The sequence below is a fragment of the Macaca thibetana genome, chromosome 15, assembly GCF_024542745.1.
Source record: "Macaca thibetana thibetana isolate TM-01 chromosome 15, ASM2454274v1, whole genome shotgun sequence".
NCBI classification, from domain to species: Eukaryota; Metazoa; Chordata; class Mammalia; order Primates; family Cercopithecidae; genus Macaca; species Macaca thibetana.
The window spans coordinates 30,788,833-30,810,917 of NC_065592.1; the positions used below are offsets into that span (position 1 = coordinate 30,788,833).

The following is a 22,085-nucleotide window of genomic DNA, read 5'->3' on the forward strand; positions in this document are numbered from 1 at the left end:
TCCTAAATTCATTTCTATGCCCATGTGAACATACAAAGTAGAAGGTTTTGGTTTTTTGTTTTTTAAAACAAAGATGAGATAACATACAGTTCTGTACTTTGCTCTTTCATTTATCATTGTACTGTGGATATCTTTCCTTGTTAGCACTTAGAGATACACGTCTTTCTTTCTTTCTTTTTTTTTTTTTTTTTTTTTTGAGATGGAGTTTTGTTCTTGCTGTCCAGGCTGGAGTGCAATGGTGCAATCTCGGCTCACTATAACCTCCACCTCCTGGGTTCAAGTGATTCTCCTGCCTCAGCCTCCCGAGTAGCCAGGATTACAGGCACATGTCACCACACCTGGCTAATTTTTGTATTTTTAGTAGAGACAGGGTTTCTCCACATTGGCCAGGCTGATCTTGAACTCCTGACTTCATGTGATCCGCCCGCCTCAGCCTCCCAAAGTGCAAGGATTACAGGTGTGAGCCACCGCGCCTGGCCACTTCTTTCTTTTTAATACTGCTACAGTATAAATCTTTTTCCCCCCGGATTTCTAAAACACTTTTAGAAAATGTTTTTAACAGATTTTCTTAGCTCTGAATTTGTATTAGAATACTTTGGGCCGGGTGCGGTGGCTCACGCCTGTAATCCCAGCACTTTGGGAGGCCGAGGCGGGCGGATCACAAGGTCAGGAGATCGAGACCACGGTGAAACCCCGTCTCTACTAAAAATGCAAAAAATTAGCCGGGCGCGGTGGCGGGCGCCTGTAGTCCCAGCTACTCAGGAGGCTGAGGCAGGAGAATGGCGTAAACCCAGGAGGCGGAGCCTGCAGTGAGCCGAGATCGCGCCACTGCACTCCAGCCTGGGCGACAGAGCGAGACTCCGTCTCAAAAAAAAAAAAAAAAAAAAAAAAAGAATACTTTGATAAACATTTTTAACCATTGGTAATTGTATAATCATAATGGGCTTAATATAAACTCTAAAGTGTTTTTATAAATGGCCCGTACCTCTTAAACTGATATTACTTCTGCGAATCTTTTCTGAGGAAACACTTCAAAATACTGGAAAAAAATCCAGAAGCCAAAAGAATTTCCTAAAAGTTAAAAATACTTCTTTTTCTGTTTATAAAGATACTACATAACCTTAGTAGAAAATTAAGTACCTAGGCCGGGCGCGGTGGCTCACGCCTGTAATCCCAGCACTTTGGGAGGCCGAGACGGGCGGATCACGAGGTCAGGAGATCGAGACCATCCTGGCTAGCACGGTGAAACCCCATCTCTACTAAAAAATACAAAAAAAAAAAACTAGCCGGGCGAGGTGGCGGGTGCCTGTAGTCCCAGCTACTCGGGAGGCTGAGGCAGGAGAATGGCATAAACCTGGGAGGCGGAGCTTGCAGTGAGCTGAGATCCGGCCACTGCACTCCAGCCTGGGCGACAGAGCGAGACTCTGTCTCAAAAAAAAAAAAAAGAAAAAGAAAATTAAGTACCTGTAAAAAAAAACATAAGCAAATTACTCCTTGAAGTCCAACCATGTAGAGATAATATTTTAAAATATTTTTTTGTTTAGTATGTTTTCACCATTATAAATTTACGGACGAATAAACTGACATTGTAGCACTGCATATTGATGTCCATCATACTGTTGAAAGTCTGAGTAATTACTCAATTTTTGGAGATAGCATTATTTAAATAGTTCCCTATAAAATACTTAAGTTGTTTTCAATTTTTTATATTGTAAATGGCAACAGTGAATATTTTTATATCTGCCTGCACAGTGTGCTTCTGTAAAACACTCCTAAAAGTAGAATTGGGGAGTATATTTTAAAATGGTTATTTTAAACTGGAATGGGGTAATCTGTGAGTTTCAGGTTGATAGATGAAAATACATGCTTCTTGTTAGATCATAAATTTCTCTTAAAAAATCTGAAGTATGCAGTCTCTTATTTTTTCTCTCCCTGCAAATGATATTAATTCCTTATGCATACAGATAAGAAACAAAAACTTATTGGAGGTACTGTATATATTGTGACCTCCAGTTCAGCTTCTTATTAAGGGTAGTACTTACTTTGTCATCTCTGGTTGACGTTTGCTCAAACACTTTTAGTGATGATTATTCCATTTTGGATAGCTGATTCCTTCTCTTTTCTAAGCAAAACTTTTTTTTCCCCCAGCTACATTTATATATCGCGTTGTGATTTCTATTTCCTTTCCAAGGCTGAATTTTATTGTGTGGTTTGGTGTGCAAAATTAATTGAAACAATCACTTTCCCTGATATGAGTATTGTACTTTCAGAAATAAGTGCTTCTACTAGTCATATGCTGACTCACACTGAACTGAAAAGTGGTTTAGATGTTCTCTTTCGATTCCATACTTGTACAGTTGAGTTTTGAACCTCAAAGCAGAACTTTGCATTTCTTTTCATATAATTTAATCTTATCTGGATTAGGCCATTGTTCTGGCTTCAGGATATCTTTTTGCATCATGATATGTTATCTCAGTGTTTATTGACAACTCAGTTTTGTGTAACTGATTTGTGTAAAATCAGTTTTTTAGATTATTGTGCCTCTAGTCTTTCATCTAAGTGACTGACATAATGTTTAATAGGGTGGGGCTAACTGACGTACCTCTGAAGACTATCCATTTACTGAAATTTTTTCTTTTAAATTTCAACAAGTTGTAGTTATCAAAATTGACTATTTTAATTTTCCCTTGTGAAAATCTGAGCAGCTTTTGTTTATCTTTGGTATTCTAGCACCACACTTCTTTCTCCTGTGGTTAGAAAAGTGCACTCTGGAGCCAAATTCCTGGGTTCTAAACCTGCCTCTGTCATTTATTAGCTTTGTGGCCTTGGGCAAGTCACTTCTCTGAAATTTGAGTTTCTTTCATGTGTAAAATGAGGATCATAATAGTACTTATTTTGTGGGGTTATGAGGATCAAATGAGTTAGTATATATAAAGCATTAGAATAGGGCCTGGCACATAGGACTGTTATATAAGTGTACTATTATTGTACTCAGATTTTTTTCTACGCTCTACCATCAGATCTCAAATTCTTTGAATTCCCAGGGTTAATTGGTCTGGTCCAGCAAGACTGGACTTTTTGAAGCAGCTGTAGTCTCACTTCCCATGTCCTCATATTTTTGAGCTTCAGAGCTCTTTAATATTTCATCTGATAGAGTTACTTGAAGAAGATATTTTAATGTCCTTTTTATTATAAAATAATTAGTGCTTATTAAAGGCAATTTGGAAAATACAGAAAAAAGTGAAAGGAAGAACAAAATCTTACCACCCAAATACAGCCACTAACTTCTTAGTACATTTTCTTTTCCTCCCACCATATAATAGATGTAATCACATCATATACATTCTTTGTATTTTACTTCTAACTTAGTATGATATTGGGAATTTTAAAACTGTATAGTCTTTGTTTTTAAGAAGTGATTTTAATGGTTGCATAACATTTTATTGAGTAAGTCATAATCGTTTCCCAGTTGTTGACCTTTTAGGTAATCACTTTTTCCACTGTTCTGAATCATACTCTGATAAGCTTCTTTATATTTAAAGCTTTTTCAGAATTTATCATTATTTAGTAAGGATAAAGTCTGAAAGTTGAATTCTGAGGTTAGAAGCTATAAACATTTTTAAGATGTGAAGATTATTTTTATTGACAGATTTGACCAAAATAATGTAGGAGATAGTTTTTTTCTGTCTTTTTTAGTAATCCCATCAGTTCTTTTTTCTTCATGCTCTGAATTACATAGCTTGAAGTTTCTTTTTGTCTTAATGTGCTTTTTTTTTTTGGCAAGATTCATGTCAAACTTGAATTTTAGCTTCTCGGTCTTATGTTAATTAAGTTCTTTGTGCTCAGATGTGTTCTGGATTATGTATTCCCTGTGTTTTATAAATGTTCTATTAAAATATGAGTTTCTGTGTAGGCTATACTGGTTTCTTTTGATGCTTCGTAAGCTCTAGAGTCATTTAACTTTAGTATAGAAAGAACTGAGGAGGGTATCCTGGCTGATTCTTCTGTTCTGAAATCCTGCTGTTTGTTCCTCTAATAATATTTTTTTTCAGGCACACTTCTTCAGCTGGTACATCATAATTCTGGATTAGGTTCTAATCATCTGTTGCCTAGATTATTTCAGCAGGGTCACACTTCAGCTGGCTGCTTTCTAACTTTTACGGAGTTATTTTCCTAGTAACAAACATATTTTATAAGCTGCAATAGAATCTTAACCTGATTCTTTTTGGAAAGCTTTCCTTTTCTTGTTTTTTTTTCTTTCCATTTCTTTTCTAAACATTGATTAACAGAGAAAACTGTAGGAATTCCACAAGATTAGACTCTTAATTTAAATCCATGGTTTATGCTTTGTATATTTTATCTCAAACATTTTATGTATAAGATGGTTTTTGAGCTATGTATCTTTTGTTAAACAACTATTTAATATCACTACGTGAGATTTCAAATGCCTAATGTTTCAAAACTTAGATTCTCTAAACGAGGAGAACCTAGGCACGTTTCTTTGGCACCATCAACCTTTATCTTTTCTGTGCTATGTCCAGAGCCCTCCTGCTGTATAGACACAGATTTTATATAATTCTATGTTCATTTTCATGTGTATAGATTTTACAGCCGTGTCTTTATTTCATTTATTTAAGATCTGGACGTTGGTGGTTGGCTATGTGTTGACTGTTTCATTCAAGTGGAATGCAAGCACTGAACGCTACTTGAGAGCAGTTTCAATTCCTATCTGGATTATATTGCTTTTTCATTTAGGTGGGTTCCTTCTTTTTTTTTTTTTTTTTTTTTTTTTAAGTCTGGCCTAAGGTCTGCAGAGGCTGACTGTGAATGGAAGTGATTTTTTTGTAGTGTTATATGTTGCATTTAAAATTCTTTAATCTTTAGAAAATGTTATGCTTTAATCTTTCATTAAATTTTAATGAAAATGATGTGCTTTAAAATGTCTTTAATTATGTTCATTTTCCAAAAGGTCCTTTTAAAAGTCAATACATCTTAAAAAGTAGAGCACCCTTGGATTTTCATATCATTTCTGAGTGTCATACTTAAGGGAGGATATAGATAAGCAGTCAACGATAGGAAGTCCTCAGAATCTTGTGTGAGAACCAGTTAAAAGGAACTAGAGATGTTTACTCTGGATAAGAGGAGGGAACTGGGGGTCTAGGGTAGAAAGGAGATAGAGGTAAGGAGGATATAAGACATGAAAGCATATTTCTAATATTTGAAGGACTGTCCTGTGAAAGAGTGCTTTAAACAGATCTCTAACCATGAGGGAGAGATGTCAGAGTCGTGAGTAGCTTCAGAGAGACAAATCTCTTTTCCACATAAGGATGTTTGATGTCAGAGCTGCTCAGAGTAATGGGTTCCCTGTCATGTTAGCTGGGTGGCTGACTGCTCAGATGTTGATTTTTCAGTGTGGTATTTATGGTTGAGACTTTCATCTCCCAAGTTTGAGCCCGTGGAAACATTAAGTTCTAATTTAACAACACAATTCAGTAACCCAGAGCAGTGGGTAGCCTTAGTTTCTAGAACTACTACTTATTGTTAAAAATAAAATAAAAAACAGCTATGTCTCTGTCTTTGTTTGATGTCAAACAAAGCATTATTCTCTAGCTTTGTTGAGTTGGAATGATAGAGGAATTTATCTCCTAGATCCTATATGTCAGATATGACTCATTTTGAACTTGAGGAAGGCAGAGGAAGGAGGCAGGCAGGCAGGGATGTTTATGAGGTTTTAGGTGGACTCAGGGAAATGGTTATGGCTAGAGACCTGTTTCTTGGTGACTTGTAAACATTTTTTTTTTTTTTTTTTTTGACACGGAGTCTCACTCCAGGCTGCAGTGCAGTAGTGTGATCTTGTCTCACTGCAGCCTCCAGCTCCTGGGTTCAAGCAATTCTCCTGCCTCAGCCTCCCAAATAGCTGGGATTACAGGCACGTACCACCACGCCTGGCTAATTTTTTTTTGTATTTTTAGTAGAGACATGATTTTACTATGCTGGCCAGGCTGGTCTCGAACTCTTGACCTCAAATGAGCCCACCTGCCTGGGCCCCCACAAAGTGCTGAGATTAGGGATGTGAGCCACTGCATGTGGCCAACTTGTAAACATTTTTGCATTATACACTGAGGAGGAGACATTGACTCTTTTGCTGTGCTCTTTTGGGCCATTCTCTTTCTTGAGAGAGAAAGTTCACACCCGGTGGTATTTTCAAGAAACCAAGTCAGACTTTATGACTTTGAGATATATGCCTAATTCTGGTCATTCTGGGGTGAAGTAGGTGATTTGAGTTCGGGATGGTTTTAGACCCTTGATATGCATTACAATAGACTGTCTTTAAACCCCATTAAAGGTAGGCTGGCATATACCCTATCCATTTGACCAGGGGCCTCTGAGAACAGGGATGAACTTAATTTTGGGAAACCTTGAAGTTTAATCTATCTAATGGACTTAAAAATTTTTTTTTGCCTGATAAGTAATTCTGTAATTAACATATATACCAGATTGTTCTGTCAAACTACAAAATTCGGTTTTGTAAAAACAAGTACTATGTTTTTATTTCACTAAAAATGTTAATTCTTAATTTGCAGCATCCCTCGCTGGCTCATGGAGAATTCCAGTATTCTTGGTTATTGTTTTCCTGATGTCTGTGGGCACCCTGTATGAAAAACAGAATGGAAAAGAGTCTTCTGGTAAGAAATAGGGCGTTCTATTAATATTACTCTTTGAAGCATTTTGGAGAGTAGCTTTTTAAAAAATGCTATGATGAAATAACTTTTAATTTATTTAAAAACCTATGATGGTTTCTGAATGGAAAATAAATCGTTTAAAATGTTTTAGGTTGTTAGACCATGCTTTGTTTTGGTATTATTTTATTGAGGCATATATAACTTAAAATTAATCATAAGCCATTGATTTTAATTTTATTAAAATATCTTATTTTTATAAAATAAAATATTTTTATTTTATTTTTTAGTGATGGGGTCTTGCTGTGTTGCCCAGGCTGGAGTGCAGTGGCACAATGATAGCTCACTGTAACCTTGAACTCCTGGGCTCAGGGGTTTTCCTACCTCAGCCTCCCAAGTAGCAAGGGCTACCAGTGCAGTAACCATTTAAAAATGGCATACAGGCTGGGTGCAGTGGCTCACGTCTGTAATCCCAGCACTTTGGGAGGCTGAGGTGGGCAGATCACGAGGTTTGAGACCAGCCTGGCCAATATGGGGAAACCCCATCTCTACTAAAAATACAAAAATTAGCTGGGCATGGTAGTGTGTGCCTGTAGTCCCAGCTACTTGGGAGACTGAGGCAGAAGAATTGCTTGAACCCGGGAGGTGGAGGTTGCAGTGAGCCAAGATCGTGCCAGTGCACTCTAGCCTGGCGACAGAGTGAGACTCTGTCTCAAAAAAAAAAAAAAAAAAAAAGGCATACAGTATATCACAATGTTGTGCAACCATGACCTCTATCTAGCTCCAAGACATTTTCATCACCTCAGAAAGAAACCCTGTACATATATCAGTACTTCATTCCTTTTTATGGCTGAATCATATTCCATGGTAAGAGTATACCACATTTTGTTTATCTGCTTGTCAGTTGATGGATATTTGAGTTATTTCTACCATTTGGCTATTGTGAATAGTGCCTCTGTGAACGTTTGTGTGCAAGTATTTATTTGAATACACATTTTCAGTTCTTTTGAATATTTACCTATGAGTAGAATTACTGGGTCATATGGTAATTCTGTGTTTAATTTTTTAAGGAACTGCCAAACTATTTTCCATAGCAGATGTACCATTCAAATTTCTACCAGCAATGTATCAGGATTCTAATTTCTCTGCATCCTTGTCGACATCTATTATTTTTCACTTTTTGATAATGGCCAGTCTAGTGGGTATGAAGTGGTATCTCATTGTTGTTTTCATTTGCATTTCCCTAATAACTAATGATGTTGAGCATCTTTTCATTTGCTTTTTGGCCATTTGTTTCTCTTCTTTGGAGAAATGTTTATTCAAATTCTTTCCCCTTTAAAAAATATTAAATTGTTTGCCTTGTTGCTTGTTGTTTCATTTTAAGAATTCTTTATATAGCTACTAGACCCTTATCAAATATATGATTTGTAAATATTTCATTGGTGGGTTATATTTTTACTCTCTTGATAGTCCGTCTGTTTTGATGCACAGAAATTTTTTTGATGAAGTCCAATTTATTTTTTCTTTTATTGCTTGTGTTTTTGGTGTCATCTGAAAAACAATTGCCAAATCTACGGTTGGTGAATACTTACCCTTAAGTTTCCTTTTAAGAATTTTATACTTTTATCTCTTATATGTAGGTCATTGATCCGTTTTGAAATAATTTTTGTACATTAAGTGAGGTAAGGGTCCAACCTCATTCTTTTGCCTGCATATATTCAGTTCTCTCAGCACTGTTTGTTGAAGATGGCCTTGGCACCCTTGTCAGAAATCAATTGACCATATATGTATGGGTTTATTTCTGCCCTTTGTGTTGTGTTTCACTGATCTATATGTCTATCCTTATGTCAGTTAACACATTCTTTTGATTACTGTAGTTTCGAAATTCAGAAGCATGAATCCTCCAACTTTATTCTTCTTTTTCAAAATTGTTTTGACTATTTTTTGGTCCCTTGCATTTCCATATTTAAGATCAGCTTTTCTGTTTTTACAGAAAAGCCTGTTGGGATTTTGATAGGGATTGCATTCAATCTAGAGATCACTTGGGAAAGCATTGCCATCTTTACAATATAAAAAAACAAAACCACAAAAACCTTACAATTTATGAGCATGGGATGCATTTCCATTTATTTCATTACACTTTAATTTTTCAGCAGTTTTTTTTTTTAAATTTTAAATTTTATTTTTTGTGGCTGCATAGTAGGTGTATATATTTATGGGGTACATGGGATGTTTTGACACAGGCATGTAATGTCTAATAATCACATCAAGTAAAATGGAGTACCCATCTCCTCAAGTATTTATCCCTTGCTATAAACAATCCAATTATACTCTTTGTTATTTTAAAATATACAATTAAATTATTGACTACAGTCAATAATTGTTTTGCTATCAAATACTAGGTCTTATTCTTTTTAATTTTTTTGTTTTTTTGAGATGGAGTCTCGCTCTATTGGCCAGGCTGGAGTGTAATGGCACAATCTCAGCTCACTGCAGCCTCTACCTCCCAGGTTCAAGCGATTCTCCTGCCTCACCCTCAGATTGTGCTATCAAATACTAGGTCTTATTCTTTCTTTTTTTTTTTGAGATGGGGTCTCGCTCTGTTGGCCAGGCTGGGGTGCAATGGCATGATCTCAGCTCTTTTCAGCCTCCACTTCCCGGGTTCAAGTGATTCTCCTGCCTCAGCCTCCTGAGTAGCTGGGATTACAGGCACCCACCATTATGCCTGGCTAATATTTGTATTGTTGTAGAGACGGGGTTTCACCACGTTGGCCAGGCTGGTCTTGAACTCCTGATCTCAGGTGGTCCGCCTGCCTTGGCCTCCCAAAGTGCTGGGATTACAGGCATGAGCCACCGTGCCCTGTCCATTCTTTTTAATTTTTTTGGTACCTATTAATAACTACTTCCAGCTTCCCCTTACCCTCCCACTATGCTTCCCAGCCTCTGGTAACCATCCTCTGCTCTCTATCTCTGAGTTCAATTGTTTTGATTTTTAGATCCCACAAATAAGTGATAACATTAGATGTTTGTCTTTCTGTGCCTAGTTTATTTCACTTAGCTTATACGGCCTCCAGTTCCATCCATGTTGTTACAAATGACAGGATCTCATTCTGTTTTTTTTGGCTGAATAGTACTCCATTGTGTATAAGTACCACATGTTCTTTATCCATTTATCTGTTGATGGATACTTAGGTTTCTTCCAAATTGTGGCTATTGTGAACAGTGCTGCAATGAACATAGGAGTCAGCAGTGTTTTGAAGTTTTCTTTGTATATGTCTTGCACCTTTAATTTATTCCTTATTCTTTTTGATACTATCATGTGGAATTGTTTTCTTAATTTTCTTTTTGGATGGTTTATTGCCGCTGGGTAGAAATAAAACAGATTTTTTGCTTGTTGATCTTGCATCCTTCAGCTCTGCTCAATTTATTAGCTTCAGTAGTTCTTTGGTATATTCTTTAGGATTTTGCATATATAAGGTCAGTCATCTACAATAGGGATAGTTTGACTTCTTCCTTTCTAATTTGCATGCCTGTAATTTATTTTTCTTGCCAGATTGCTCTGGTTGGAATTTCTAGTACAAAGTTGAATAGACCATGTGCTTTTAAAGATTAGTTTTGAGGTACCCTGGCTGTGAGTGACCTATATCTGGAAATAGTTTGTTAAAGGTAGAGGTCTCTAAGGAGTTGAAAGTGGGGAGGTTGTCAGGATATAGTAGTGGTCCTCAAATCATCAGACCAGACTTCTGGTTACCCAGCCGTGTGGAAGCAACTGTGACTGGAGAGGTAAGTCTGAACACAAAGCTTCTGTAGTTGACCAATACTTTGCTCCTTGCTTCTTTCTGATGGCTGTAATAAACTCCAAGAGCAGATTACTAGCTGCAGTATGTTTTAAAAAGAATTAATTTCTCAGATAATATGTGTGTTGCAGTAAAGCGAGGAAATACAGAGAAACAAAAGAAAGAAACTAAAAATCACTCAAAATCTCACCGTCTACAGATTATACCAAAATGTTAACTAATAGTTGTTTTGCCTTCAGACTTTTAAAAGCACACAAAAAACTAGATTACAGTGAACATTCTCTTTTGTAACCCACATTTTAAACTTAATTATGTCATGATCAACTTTCTGTGTCAATGAATACACTTATACAGCATTATTTTTAACGTCTTCATTTTATTCTAATCATGAGGCTGTTTGTGGCACTCTGGTGTGTTTGTACAGGTACCTTGCAAAAGTTTTAAAAAATTAATTTGCTTTTTATTTTATTTGATAAATGAGTAATATCTAGCAATTGTAAGCCATATTTTTATTTATAAATATATGTTTAGAATTTTAAAATACCTGAAGCAAAGTAACCTTAACTACATATCTCTCTCACAGTGGAAAATAGGGAGGATTTTATTTTATTTTATTTTATATTTTGGTGTCTAAGTTTTCTTTGTTCAGCCTGTCTTTCTGGTTATAATCTGTTAAACTTTGTGGTTATATATCTGCCTAGTGGAAGTAAATTTCCTGTTTTGGCAACTGTTGTAGAAAGCTTAGCAGTTTCGACTTGTTTCTCTGGTTAGTTTTATCTCCTGTGTTTTCGTTCACCTAATAGCAAGTGACTCAGACAGCTCTGCTTACCCTTTACCCCTTACCCCAGAATGGTTTCCCCTTTTGACTACTTTTGTCCAGGGCCAAGTAAGTAATTATTATAAAAATATAAGTAATGCAGGTCTAAACCGAAGGTTGCAATTCTGTTTTCTCTACGGTGTAAATTCTAGTCATCTGATGGCGTCAGCCTAGAAAACTGTAAGGATAAGACTTCTAAGACCAATTTTTGAGCAAGGGGAAAAAGGAGACCATGGTCGATGATGATTACCAGCCGTAAACTTAGAATAGTGATATGCTGATATGCAAGCCAGATTGCTGTTATTTGTATTACCGGCTATGACAAGGAAGGAAATCACAGACACACAGAATAAATGTTGAGTACAGATTTGGAAATCTTGGTTTTATTTGTTTTCTTTTACTCTCATTTCAACCTGCGTCAAGGTAGGTGATTACTGATCTAGAATCCCTTTCTGGACTTCTAGTCTAAATAATCCTCATCATAAAATAAATCTTTTAAATATTTTTTTTTTCTAAATTTTTGAGTATTTTTTTCTTCTTGCCCCTAAGAACATTGTTTCTGTTTAAGTATCAGAACTCAAATCATCTGGTGTGTAATGGGACAGCCCTTCTCTTATACTTACAGTTTCCTGCTGTAGATGTCACTGTAATATAGGTAGATACGGGAATGCTTTAGTATACTGCCACGACAATGTGTGCATCTGCTCTTTCCTTGTCATTTCCAATGTCCCGTTGTGTCACTTGCTCTTGTTTTCCAGTCACTTGTGTGAGTATCCTTCTGTGTGTCTTCTGAGCTTTGAAGGTTTTGTGCTGTAGAAACTTTCGTGATCTGTGGTTCACTAGACTCACAGAATTAGTCCTGGATTTCATCAGAATTCAAAGCCTGAATTTGGTTCCTAGACCCAGAATACTCTTCTATTTATTATTCATATTTTTGTTTTTAGAGACTGACACTCGCTCTGTTGCCCAGGCTGGAGTGCAGTGGTGTGACCATAGCTCACTGCAGCTTGAACTCCTGGGCTCAAGCAGTGCTCCCACCTCAGCCTCAGAAAACTCTTCTTGTGAATCATTGCTGAGTTAGTTTCAGTGGTTCCTTCTCAACCCAAGGGTCTTACTCAGTGGTTTCCTCTTAGACCTGAGAAGTTCTAACATAGTATTTCCCAAAAGCTTAAGATAATAAGGGAAGAATATTTAAGTGCCTGTCATGAGCCAAGAACTTTTTTTTTTTTTTTTTTTTCCCTGAGACGGAGTCTCGCTCTGTCACCCAGGCTGGAGTGCAGTGGCCGGATCTCAGCTCACTGCAAGCTCCGCCTCCTGGGTTCACGCCATTCTCCTGCCTCAGCCTCCTGAGTAGCTGGGACTACAGGCGCCCGCCACCTCACCTGGCTAGTTTTTTGTATTTTTTAGTAGAGACGGGGTTTCACTGTGTTAGCCAGGATGGTCTTGATCTTGTGACCTCATGATCCGCCCGTCTCAGCCTCCCAAAGTGCTGGGATTACAGGCTTGAGCCACCGCGCCTGGCCGCCAAGAACTTTTAAGTGCTTTTAAATGTGCTATCTTTTTAAATCCACAAGCAAACAAAACAGAACCCATACAAATAAATCTTTGTAAAATAGATGGTATCTTCATTTACAGATGAAGATACTTCTAGAGATTAACTGACTAGCCTGCAGTCACACATGTGACTAGTGGAGCTAAGATTTAAACTTAGGTCCTTGGCCAGGCATGGCTCATGCTATAATTCCAGTATTTTATGAGGCCAAGGCAGGAGGATTGCTTTAGCCCAGGAGTTCAAGACTAGCCTGGCCTGGGAAAGATAGTGAGACCCTGTCTCTACAGAAAATAAATAAATAAAAATAAAATAAAATAAAAATTAGCTGGGTGTGGTAGTGTGCATCTATAGTCCCAGCTACTGGGAGGGCTGAAGCTGGAGGATTGTTTGAGCCCAGGTCAAGGCTGCAGTGAGTAGTAATCATGCCACTGTATTCTAGCCTGGGCTACAGAGGTGAGACCCTGTCTTAAAAGTAATAATAATGATAATAAATAAACGTAGGTTCTTGACCCTAAGCCCAGTGTTCTTTCCCCTCCCCAGGCTCTTTGAGTAAGTGTCAGTCATCCTGAAAAAGTATTGACTACTCATCCTTCTTGCGTCAGTTGTAGTTGTCAGCTCCTTCAGTTTTCCATATTGGTCCTGTTGACTTAACTACATGACCTAGCTTCCTTGCCTCCTAGATCCCAGAAACCTTACTTAGTAGAAACCTTATGTCTTAGTCTGTTTTGTGCTGCCTGTGACAGAGTAACACAGACTTGGTAACTTGCAATGAACAGAAATTTATTGGCTTACAGTTCTGGAGGCTGAGAAGTCCACTGTCAAGGTGCTGGCATCTGGTGAGAGTCTTCTTGCTGTGTCATCACGTGGTACAAGGGCAAGCAAGAGAGGACTGGGGCTGAACTCACCTGTTTGTAATGACATTAATCCTACCCATGAGGACTGAGCCCTGATGGCCTAATCACCTCTTAAAGGTCCTACCTATTAATACTTGTGATAATGACAAATTTAACACAAGTTTTGGAGGACAAACACTCAAACCATGGCACCTGGAATCCACCTTCAGTATGTTCCCTTGGCGTCTGAGGAAAGAGGGACACTAGCATCGTTATCTCCTATAAGCAAGGCTGTGTTAGACTCTTAAAAAATGCTCAATTTTTTTTAAGCAGTCTAGTGAGATTGGTGTTATACTTATTTTACAAATGAAGAAACTTAGGCTCAGAGAGCCATTTTTTCTGAGTATAAGAAATTTCTTCAAAAGTTAATGAAACAAGCATCAGATATATCTATAATAGCCTGGGTACCCAGCCTGAGAAGTACCAGCGAGTACTGCTGAGTGCTGTTCCTCCTGGCATTGGTAATTGTTTGTAAATGACTAGAAATGTCTTTGCAGAGACAAATCCTGATAGTTGCCTTACTTGTTTTGGGATAGCATGAGATATGAACAAGTTTGGTTCAGTCAAGCCCAAATTGGAAAAAGGGAGCAAACCAAATGTTTTACTGTTCCACTCCCACTCCCCAGTTCTGATAGTGCAAGTTAAACAGGCCTAGAGAAAAGTCTACTGGTCCATCTGCAGGCCCTTGTGACGTGATACTAGAAACCATTGAGAGGGAGTTGTATTTTCCACATTAGTAATGGAAACAGAAGCCTTCTTCAAAGGGAACTTTGCAGGCTGGGGAGGTTTTATTTAGTTGGTATGCAGTGCCTCCTTCCAATAAGCATGTTTGGATGTATTTCTGTTAACTGCTGCTATATCTGTGAAAAAGAATGGAGTGGATCAAGAAGTATCTCCTTATTTAGACTGGCTTTAAAGTATATTTACCAATGCTTGTTAAAAAGGTTAGTCTGTTCATCATTGAGTTGCTGTATTGACAGATACTATCTGACCTGAGGTCTCTTTCTTGTGTGCCGGACTCTCTGAGTTTCTGTCCCCTGGTGCTAGGCTGCTAATGTCAGTAGCATGCTTGTTTGGATTTGTGTAGATCCCTGTTATTTGGCTTCTGCTTAACGCTGGCCCTGTCTCTGGGTGGATTGATACCTGAAACCTTGGATGCTCTTTCCTTTTTTTTTTTTTTTCAGTCCTTGAGTCCCAAGATTATGTTCCCTTGTTTTTGTGCCTATTTTTAGCTGTGGCTTTTAAATCTAATACCATTCTAATACCACAACTTGGCCAAGAGTCTCAGTCCTGGCATTCTTCTGTTAGGTTTATCATCTCCCTGCCTGGACTGTTGTTTTTTGGTTTTTTTTGGACTCTGGTTCCAGGCCAATTCCTTGAGGTTTTTGAAGTGCTGAAGGGTATCACTAAGACAGAAGTCATTAAAGTACAGATCTGTTGGATAAAAGCAGTTTGCCAAATCTTGTATTCATAATTTTCAAATACTTTGTTGATTTTCTGTATGTGCTACTCCTTTCATGCTTTTGTGAAGTTTGAGGTGCTCGAAAAATTTGCTGAGTCATTTGTGTATTAACTAGAAAAATATTGCAGCTTCCATTGATGTAGCTAAGCTTTATTGCATATTTACTGCATATTTTAGTGCCATTAGCAAGTTGGAGAGTTATTCCTTAAGCCACAGTTTTGAAGATTTAATTGATTGGTTTTAGCTTTTTCTCGAATCTTTCAGTGCCTACTCTATAGATACAAGATACTTTGCTTAGCTTTGTGGGGAGATCTAAAAATATCTACTAAGGGAAAATAGATGGCTATAATATAAAGTAGAAAGGGGAGGAGAGGTGCAAAGAAATACTATAGAAGTGTTAGTGGCTTCTACTTCTAGTTTATACTGTCAAAGCCAATAGATTGATATTGATGATGATGATAGCTAACATTTATTGAGTACTTCCTACATACCCAGCGTTGTTCTAAACTTTATTTATTTATTTATTTTTCGACATGGAGTCTTGCTCTGTCGCCCCTGCTGAAGTGCAGTGGTGCCGTCTTGGCTCGCTGAAGCGTCTGCCTCCCGGGTTCAAGTGATTTCCTGCCTCAGCCCCAAGAAGCTGGGATTACAGGCGCGTGCCACCACACCCAGCTAATTCTTTTGTATTTTTAATAGAGATGGAGTTTCACCATGTTGGCCAGGCAGGTCTAGAACTCTTGGCCTCGGTTGATCTACCTGCCTTAAGCCTCCTAAAGTACTAGGATTACAGGTGTGAGCCACTGTGCCCAGCCATCATTTTATATGTATTGTTTCACTTCATTGTCACATTAGATACAAATTTATGTAAGCCTCATTTTTACACATGAGGAGACTGGGACATCTTGATGTTAACTAACTTGCCTATAGCCATCTAAGTAGTAAGAATAGACCTGGGATTTGAACCTGGGGAGTCTTCTTTCCTCACCTGTGCTTCCAGCCACTGAATCGTGCTGCTTCCTCATAGTAAACGTGAGACCTTTCGTGCCCTGATCCCAGCTTCCCTCTGCGTTCTTATGCTACTCTGCTGTTCTCATTCATACTATCTTCCGGCCTGATTGAACTTCCTAGAGTTCTTTGAAGAGGACACTCTGCTTTTGCTTGCCTTTGTGTCTTCACACCTGCTTTTTTGTCTTCCTGAAACACTTTTCTCCCCCTGCCCTCTAAGACACCAGTCTCTCAGGAGCTTCCTTTCCGAGGTAGAACTGTTCTGTCTTCTTTATCTAGCTCACTTTTGTTAAAATGGATTTAAAGGATGGCATCTTTCAATATTCTTGTCAGACAGCTCCTTTGGAAACCTTTCCCAGACCTCCCCGCATGGGTTTGATTTCCAAACTGCTCCCTAACAGTTTACACTTACTTTACATTAGCTCTTAAGTATCAGACTGAATTTGAGACCAGGGTCTTAGTTTCTTATATCAGCATATAGCCTATTCGCCTATTTGGTGAGTGAATGCTTAGTAGGCATTTAGAAATGTAAGTTAAAATGCAGCTGAACTGAAAGTCCATTATTTGAAGAGTTATCCAATGATCTTGTTATTTTGCAAAAACCATCAAGGGACTTAATTTTCTTTTTCTTTTTCTTTTCTTTTTTTTTTTTTTTGGAGATGGAGTCTTGCTCTGTCGCCCAGGCTGGAGTGCAGTGGCGTGATCTTGGCTTACTGCAACCTCCGCCTCCTGGTTTTGCGCCACTCTCCTGCCTCAGCCTCCTGAGTAGCTGGGACTACAGGCGCCCGCCACCACGCCCGGCTAATTTTTTGTATTTTTAGTAGAGGCGGGGTTTCATCATGTTAGCCAGGATGGTCTTGATCTCCTGATCTTGTGATCCGCCCGCCTCGACCTCCCAAAGTGCTGGGATTACAGGCGTGAGCCACCACGCCCGGCCAGGGACTTACTTTTCTTACAGTGTCTCTAGATGAGTGACGAAGAGTGACCACTTAATTAAATTACTCTTGAAGAGGCCAGTTTAGTAATTCAAGACCCTTGACTAGTCTGTAATCTTATGTAAGAGAGAATTCTTAATTTTTAAAATTTTTGACCTGAAGGTCTTTGTTTTTGTTTTTCCTTTTTCTACTGTATTGTCCCAGGCCATGAGGTGTTCCCAAACTTTGCTCTTGAGTGGGGCCTAAAAGATCCCCCCTGGGTGTACTGCTGCGAAGCTAAGTCTTGCCCCATCTCTGGTATAGGTCAGTTTGTTTGTGGAACTTTTTTCTTTTTTTTTTGTGAGACAGTCTCACTCTGTCACCCAGGCAGAGTGCTGTGGTGTGATTTTGGCTCACTGGCGTGATCTCAGCTGAATGATGTGATCTCAGCTCAGTGACGCGATCTAGGCTCACTGCAACCCCTGCCTCCCGGGTTCAAGCGATTCTCCTGCCTCAGCCTCTTGAGTAACTGGGATTACAGGCATGCGCCACCATGCCCAGCTAATTTTTGTATTTTTAGTAGAGACGGGGTTTCAGCGTGTTGGCCAGGCTGGTCTCGAACTCCTGACCTCAGGTGATCTGTCCACCTTGGCCTCCCAAAGTGCTGGGATTACAGGCATGAGCCACTGCACCCAGCCTGTTTGTGGAACTTCTATCTGAAAGTCTAAAAATAACTCTAATATGCCAAAAATCTTCATCCAGTTCTGCTACATGTTCTCTATCTAACCATAGTCTGGAAACCTGGATACCATCATCTCTTTGATTCCCTTTATTGCTTCCTCACCAAGTGTGGTCCACTTTGACTCTTCTATGTTTCTTTAACGCAGCCACTTTTCCCCATCTCTCCTGTTGTGGCTATAGACTATGCTGGCATCATGTCTTTCCTATAGTACTGCAACAACTTATCTCCCTGTACCCATTATAGGTCCCCTCTAGTCTCTCTTTCTCCAGACAAGCAGGAATGGTCTTATATCTTAAACGGGTTATTTATTTACAGGGTGGTGAGAGGGGTGAGAGGCAGTTGAGTGTGGTTATAAAAGGTCAACATGAGAGACCTTGTAGTGATGATGCTGTTCTGTATCTTGTGTCAGGAGAAACTGGACAAATGGTGGTACACTGGGATTATTTCTTGCAACTGCATATGAGTATACTTTTATCTCAATAAAATTTCAGTGAAAAAAAGACTACTATCCTGTTTGAAACTCTTCAGTGCTTTCTTCTTCCTCTTAGAATAAAGACTAAAGTCCTTCATACAGTGTTCTGTGATCTGCATCATCTGGCTTACCTCTCCAGCCTTGTCTATTTGATACCAGTTTCTTACTAGCTGTCTGTGTTCCAGACACACTGACCTTCTTTCACTGTCTTCAATATGCTGGGTTCTTCTCACAGCTTTCCTTCTGCCCAGGATATTGTTAGGATGTCACAAGATACCCAGGATTTTTTTTTTATAGCAACCATAATTTGTATACACACGTTTATTTGTGTGGTTCTTTAATTAATGTCTTTTACTAGACTCCCTGGGGGCAGGGTCTGTGTCTTTCTCCCCAGCACACAGTACATGTAAGAAATGAAAGACCGTTTTTCTCTGTCAACCCTTGCTGTCTTATTGGCATTTCAGGAGGACCTTGGATACACAGGCCAGGAGAGTAAGGTCCTAATCCAGAAATCTAACTTATGCTTTCTTCTCAGACCATGAGTTTGAATTTCTTTAATATTGAGAGATATGATACCATATCTAAAAATAAACTCTTTCAGGTCACAGGGGCATTTATTAGAGGAGGGCCAGGGTATGATTGAGCAAGGTGAGTACTCTTATCCTGATGTCTGAATCTACCAAAGAGCCCCACCTCAGGCTTTGGCTTGCTGCTTTCTGGGAGAGGGCCAGCCTTGGATATTTGGGTGTGTGGAGTTAATTTGGAGCTGAAATTCATCGGCTTTCTGAAGGGTCATGGCTCTTTTCATTGGTGTGGCAGAATCCTATGTTACCATACTGAGTCTTGGCCTACCAAAAATAATGTCTCAGTTGTATGAGTGTGGGTGTATGATTTGGTGACTAGGAATTGCTAGTGTTCTTAGTTGTGAACAATAGAATCTATTCCAGGTAGTTTAAATAAATAGTAGGAGGTATTGGTTAGCGCTTACAATTTTTGCACATGGAATTTCTGGAAAGACCAGACAACTAATCTTGGAATTTGACACAGGCAGAAGCAGTGCAATCAGGAGAAATGCTCAGTGACACTGAAGGACTGTTTGGGCAGAGGGCCACGGCTGCTGCTGCTCACCATGAAGTTAGAGATCAGACATCAGAACTTCTGCTAAGTTGCTGCAGAAAAACTATGTGCCTTCCTGACAGACTGTGTTTGACGCGAGAGCTCTGTGGCTTCCAGATTACAGTGTGCCACTTCAGGCTCTCAAGTCTTGCACAGGTATACCTGCTTGTTAGAAACTGTCACGTGTGAGACCTTAGCTACAGGGGAATCCAAAAATACAATTTTTTAGCTCTCCAGTCTAGTGTGCAAGAAAGTGTGCTAGAACCTGATGATGTGTGAGCTATTCTTCCTTGTCTGCTGTAGAAGGTTAAAGGTTGACAGACCTCCTTTGCCAGTGAATGTTTTGCTTGAATTTAGTGCAAATGATTGAGGTTGGCACTACCTATTAGGAATTTAACATGGAAATATATAACATGAAACAAGGTCATGTTGTTCCTGTAGATTTTAAAGTGGTAGATTTTGCCTGTACTGAGTTATGTAATTTATAGATCTATATGGTTTTGCATAATACCCATATATTCGCATACTCATTTGTGGAATGTTTTTATTATGATCACCAAATGTGGGCTGTCTTGTACTAAGATGAGACCTAGTCATACAACACAGCCTAAGACAGATCAGGGAGCTCACAGACTTGATGTGGTAGTGTTTTTCAATAGAAGTATGCATTAAAATCAACTTGTTAACAAATATAAGTGTGAGACTCCAAATTTACATGTGTAGTGTCTGCCACATCCACCAGCATGAAGTTCCCAAAGGAGAAAGGTATACAGAAAGTCGAGGGATTTGCTTTTTTAGCACACTCTCATGTCGATTCTTAATGGTTCTTCCTTGGTGAAGAACCACTTATTCAGTGGGTCAGTAGTAACCATTTTATTTTGTTGTTGTTGAAAATGTTGGACTGTGTTTAAATTTGCAGCCATTATTTCCCACTTTAAAGAGTTTTGAAAATGGATGCTTCTTTTACAGGGGCAGAGTTACCAGGGCAGGTTATCTCCATGGCAGCTTCTACTCTGGCAAACTTGGCCATCTCTATCACAGGGTATGAATCAAGCAGTGAAGACCAGCTCTCCACTCAGCCTGCAGGTGACTGATGTTCTGGTGACATTCAAGGTTATTCTGGAAAATGAAATGTACATAGAATGTAAAATTTAGGACACTAGCATCACAAAATGCTACTTCTGCTGATCCTTCATTTATTCTCTTTGGTTCCTTTTTTTATGCCCTTTTCCCTCTCATCTTCGTTCTCATATATCATGTTTTAAATACATTTAATTATTTACCTTTTTGAGTTTCTGATCTTAGTTCTTTGTTCTTTCCTTTTTAAAAAAAGGCTTTTCTTATTTTTCTTCTGTTCTTCATTCCTTTCTTTTTATTTTCCTTTTCTCAGTCTCCATTTACCTTTCCCACATTTCCCTCCACTTTTTGCATATCTTATCTTGATTTCTTATTTTCCATTTCTTTCTTCTACAACTGTCAGTTCTCCTCCATGATTTTATTTTACCCTGTCTCTTCCTGTTGTTTTTTCTTTCTTTTGTTCCCTTTTCCCAGCTCTCTTTTTGGGGAGGACTTTTATTTTCCATGTTGCAGTCATCCATTTCTCTGTCATTCTTTCTCTGAAAGTTTGCATGCTTCATGTGTTAATATGTTGACCCCTAAAACAGACCTCTCTGATTGTTTTGGACTCATTGTCATGTGTGGCCTGGCTTTGGGAATTGCAGGCTCCTGAGGGATCCAGCTGGTAGATATACCAGCTATAGAGTCATGCTGTTCTCTTGAAGAGTTCTGGAATGTAAAAGGCCACCTTAGTCTGTGCTTAGAGGTCCATTAGTGCCAGAGGTATTTGGAGTTAGGCAATATTTAGAGTGAATTCTCCTTGAAGAACTGACTTTTGAAATATCAGCTAAGAGAAAGGAATTTGGTGTAGTAGGAACACTTATTTTTCTTGCACATGGAATTATGTTTCCAAAGTGGAGAGGAAATGATGTTTTGGTTTTGGACTCTTTCTTCCAAATATCTGTCACACCCACCAACATGAAGTTTCCAAATTAGAAAGCTACTTAGAGCAGAGTCAAACAAAAGCATCTGTTAACTAGCTTGGGCTTTAGCCCTGAACTTGTAAGGGTAGAATGTTGGTCCTGGTGAGGTGAGCTGACTTACCAGGGTGCAAGTGGTCTCAGTAGTAAAAATTTATTAATAACTGAACATTTAACATGAAAAACATTAAGGAAATTATGATACAGCACTTAGTGGGCTACTGTGTGGGTGGTTGCTTATGAAAATTATGAAACAACAGGGAAGTCATTCATTTACATATTTAGTGAGCACCTCCTGCATATGAGATACTATTGTATGTGCCAGGAATTCAGTGGAGGGAGAACAAAATAGACAAGGTCTTAGCTCTGGTGGAGCTGACGTTCAGCTGAAGAGAAAGAATGAGAAAGGATAAGTAGAACATGCTACGACTAAGTAAAAGACCAGGGGGAAAATGTGAGGTTGGGATTATGGGAGTTCTTATTTCTTTTCTCTTTTTTCTAGACTTTCTGACATATGATACTTTTGTAATTAACAATCCACATGTTCAACATGACATACTTTATTGTAATTAACATTTTTTTCTAATGAAAGGCAAAAT

General features: G+C 38.7%; 2 protein-coding genes across 6 annotated transcripts in view; both read left to right on the forward strand.

The window, feature by feature from the left end:
* CTNNAL1 (catenin alpha like 1) overlaps positions 1-22,085 on the forward strand; it is a 264,318-nt gene that overhangs the window by 90,059 nt on the left and 152,174 nt on the right. The window lies entirely within an intron of this gene.
* TMEM245 (transmembrane protein 245) overlaps positions 1-22,085 on the forward strand; it is a 123,725-nt gene that overhangs the window by 7,219 nt on the left and 94,421 nt on the right. For 4 of the 5 annotated variants that reach the window (XM_050759549.1, XM_050759548.1, XM_050759547.1 and 1 more), the window contains exons 2-4: positions 4,638-4,755; positions 6,585-6,686; positions 20,420-20,536. In XM_050759549.1, the coding sequence (XP_050615506.1) occupies positions 4,638-4,755; positions 6,585-6,686; positions 20,420-20,536 (337 nt within the window). The remainder of the gene's footprint in view (positions 1-4,637; positions 4,756-6,584; positions 6,687-20,419; positions 20,537-22,085) is intronic. The other variant, XM_050759551.1, reaches the window with a different exon arrangement.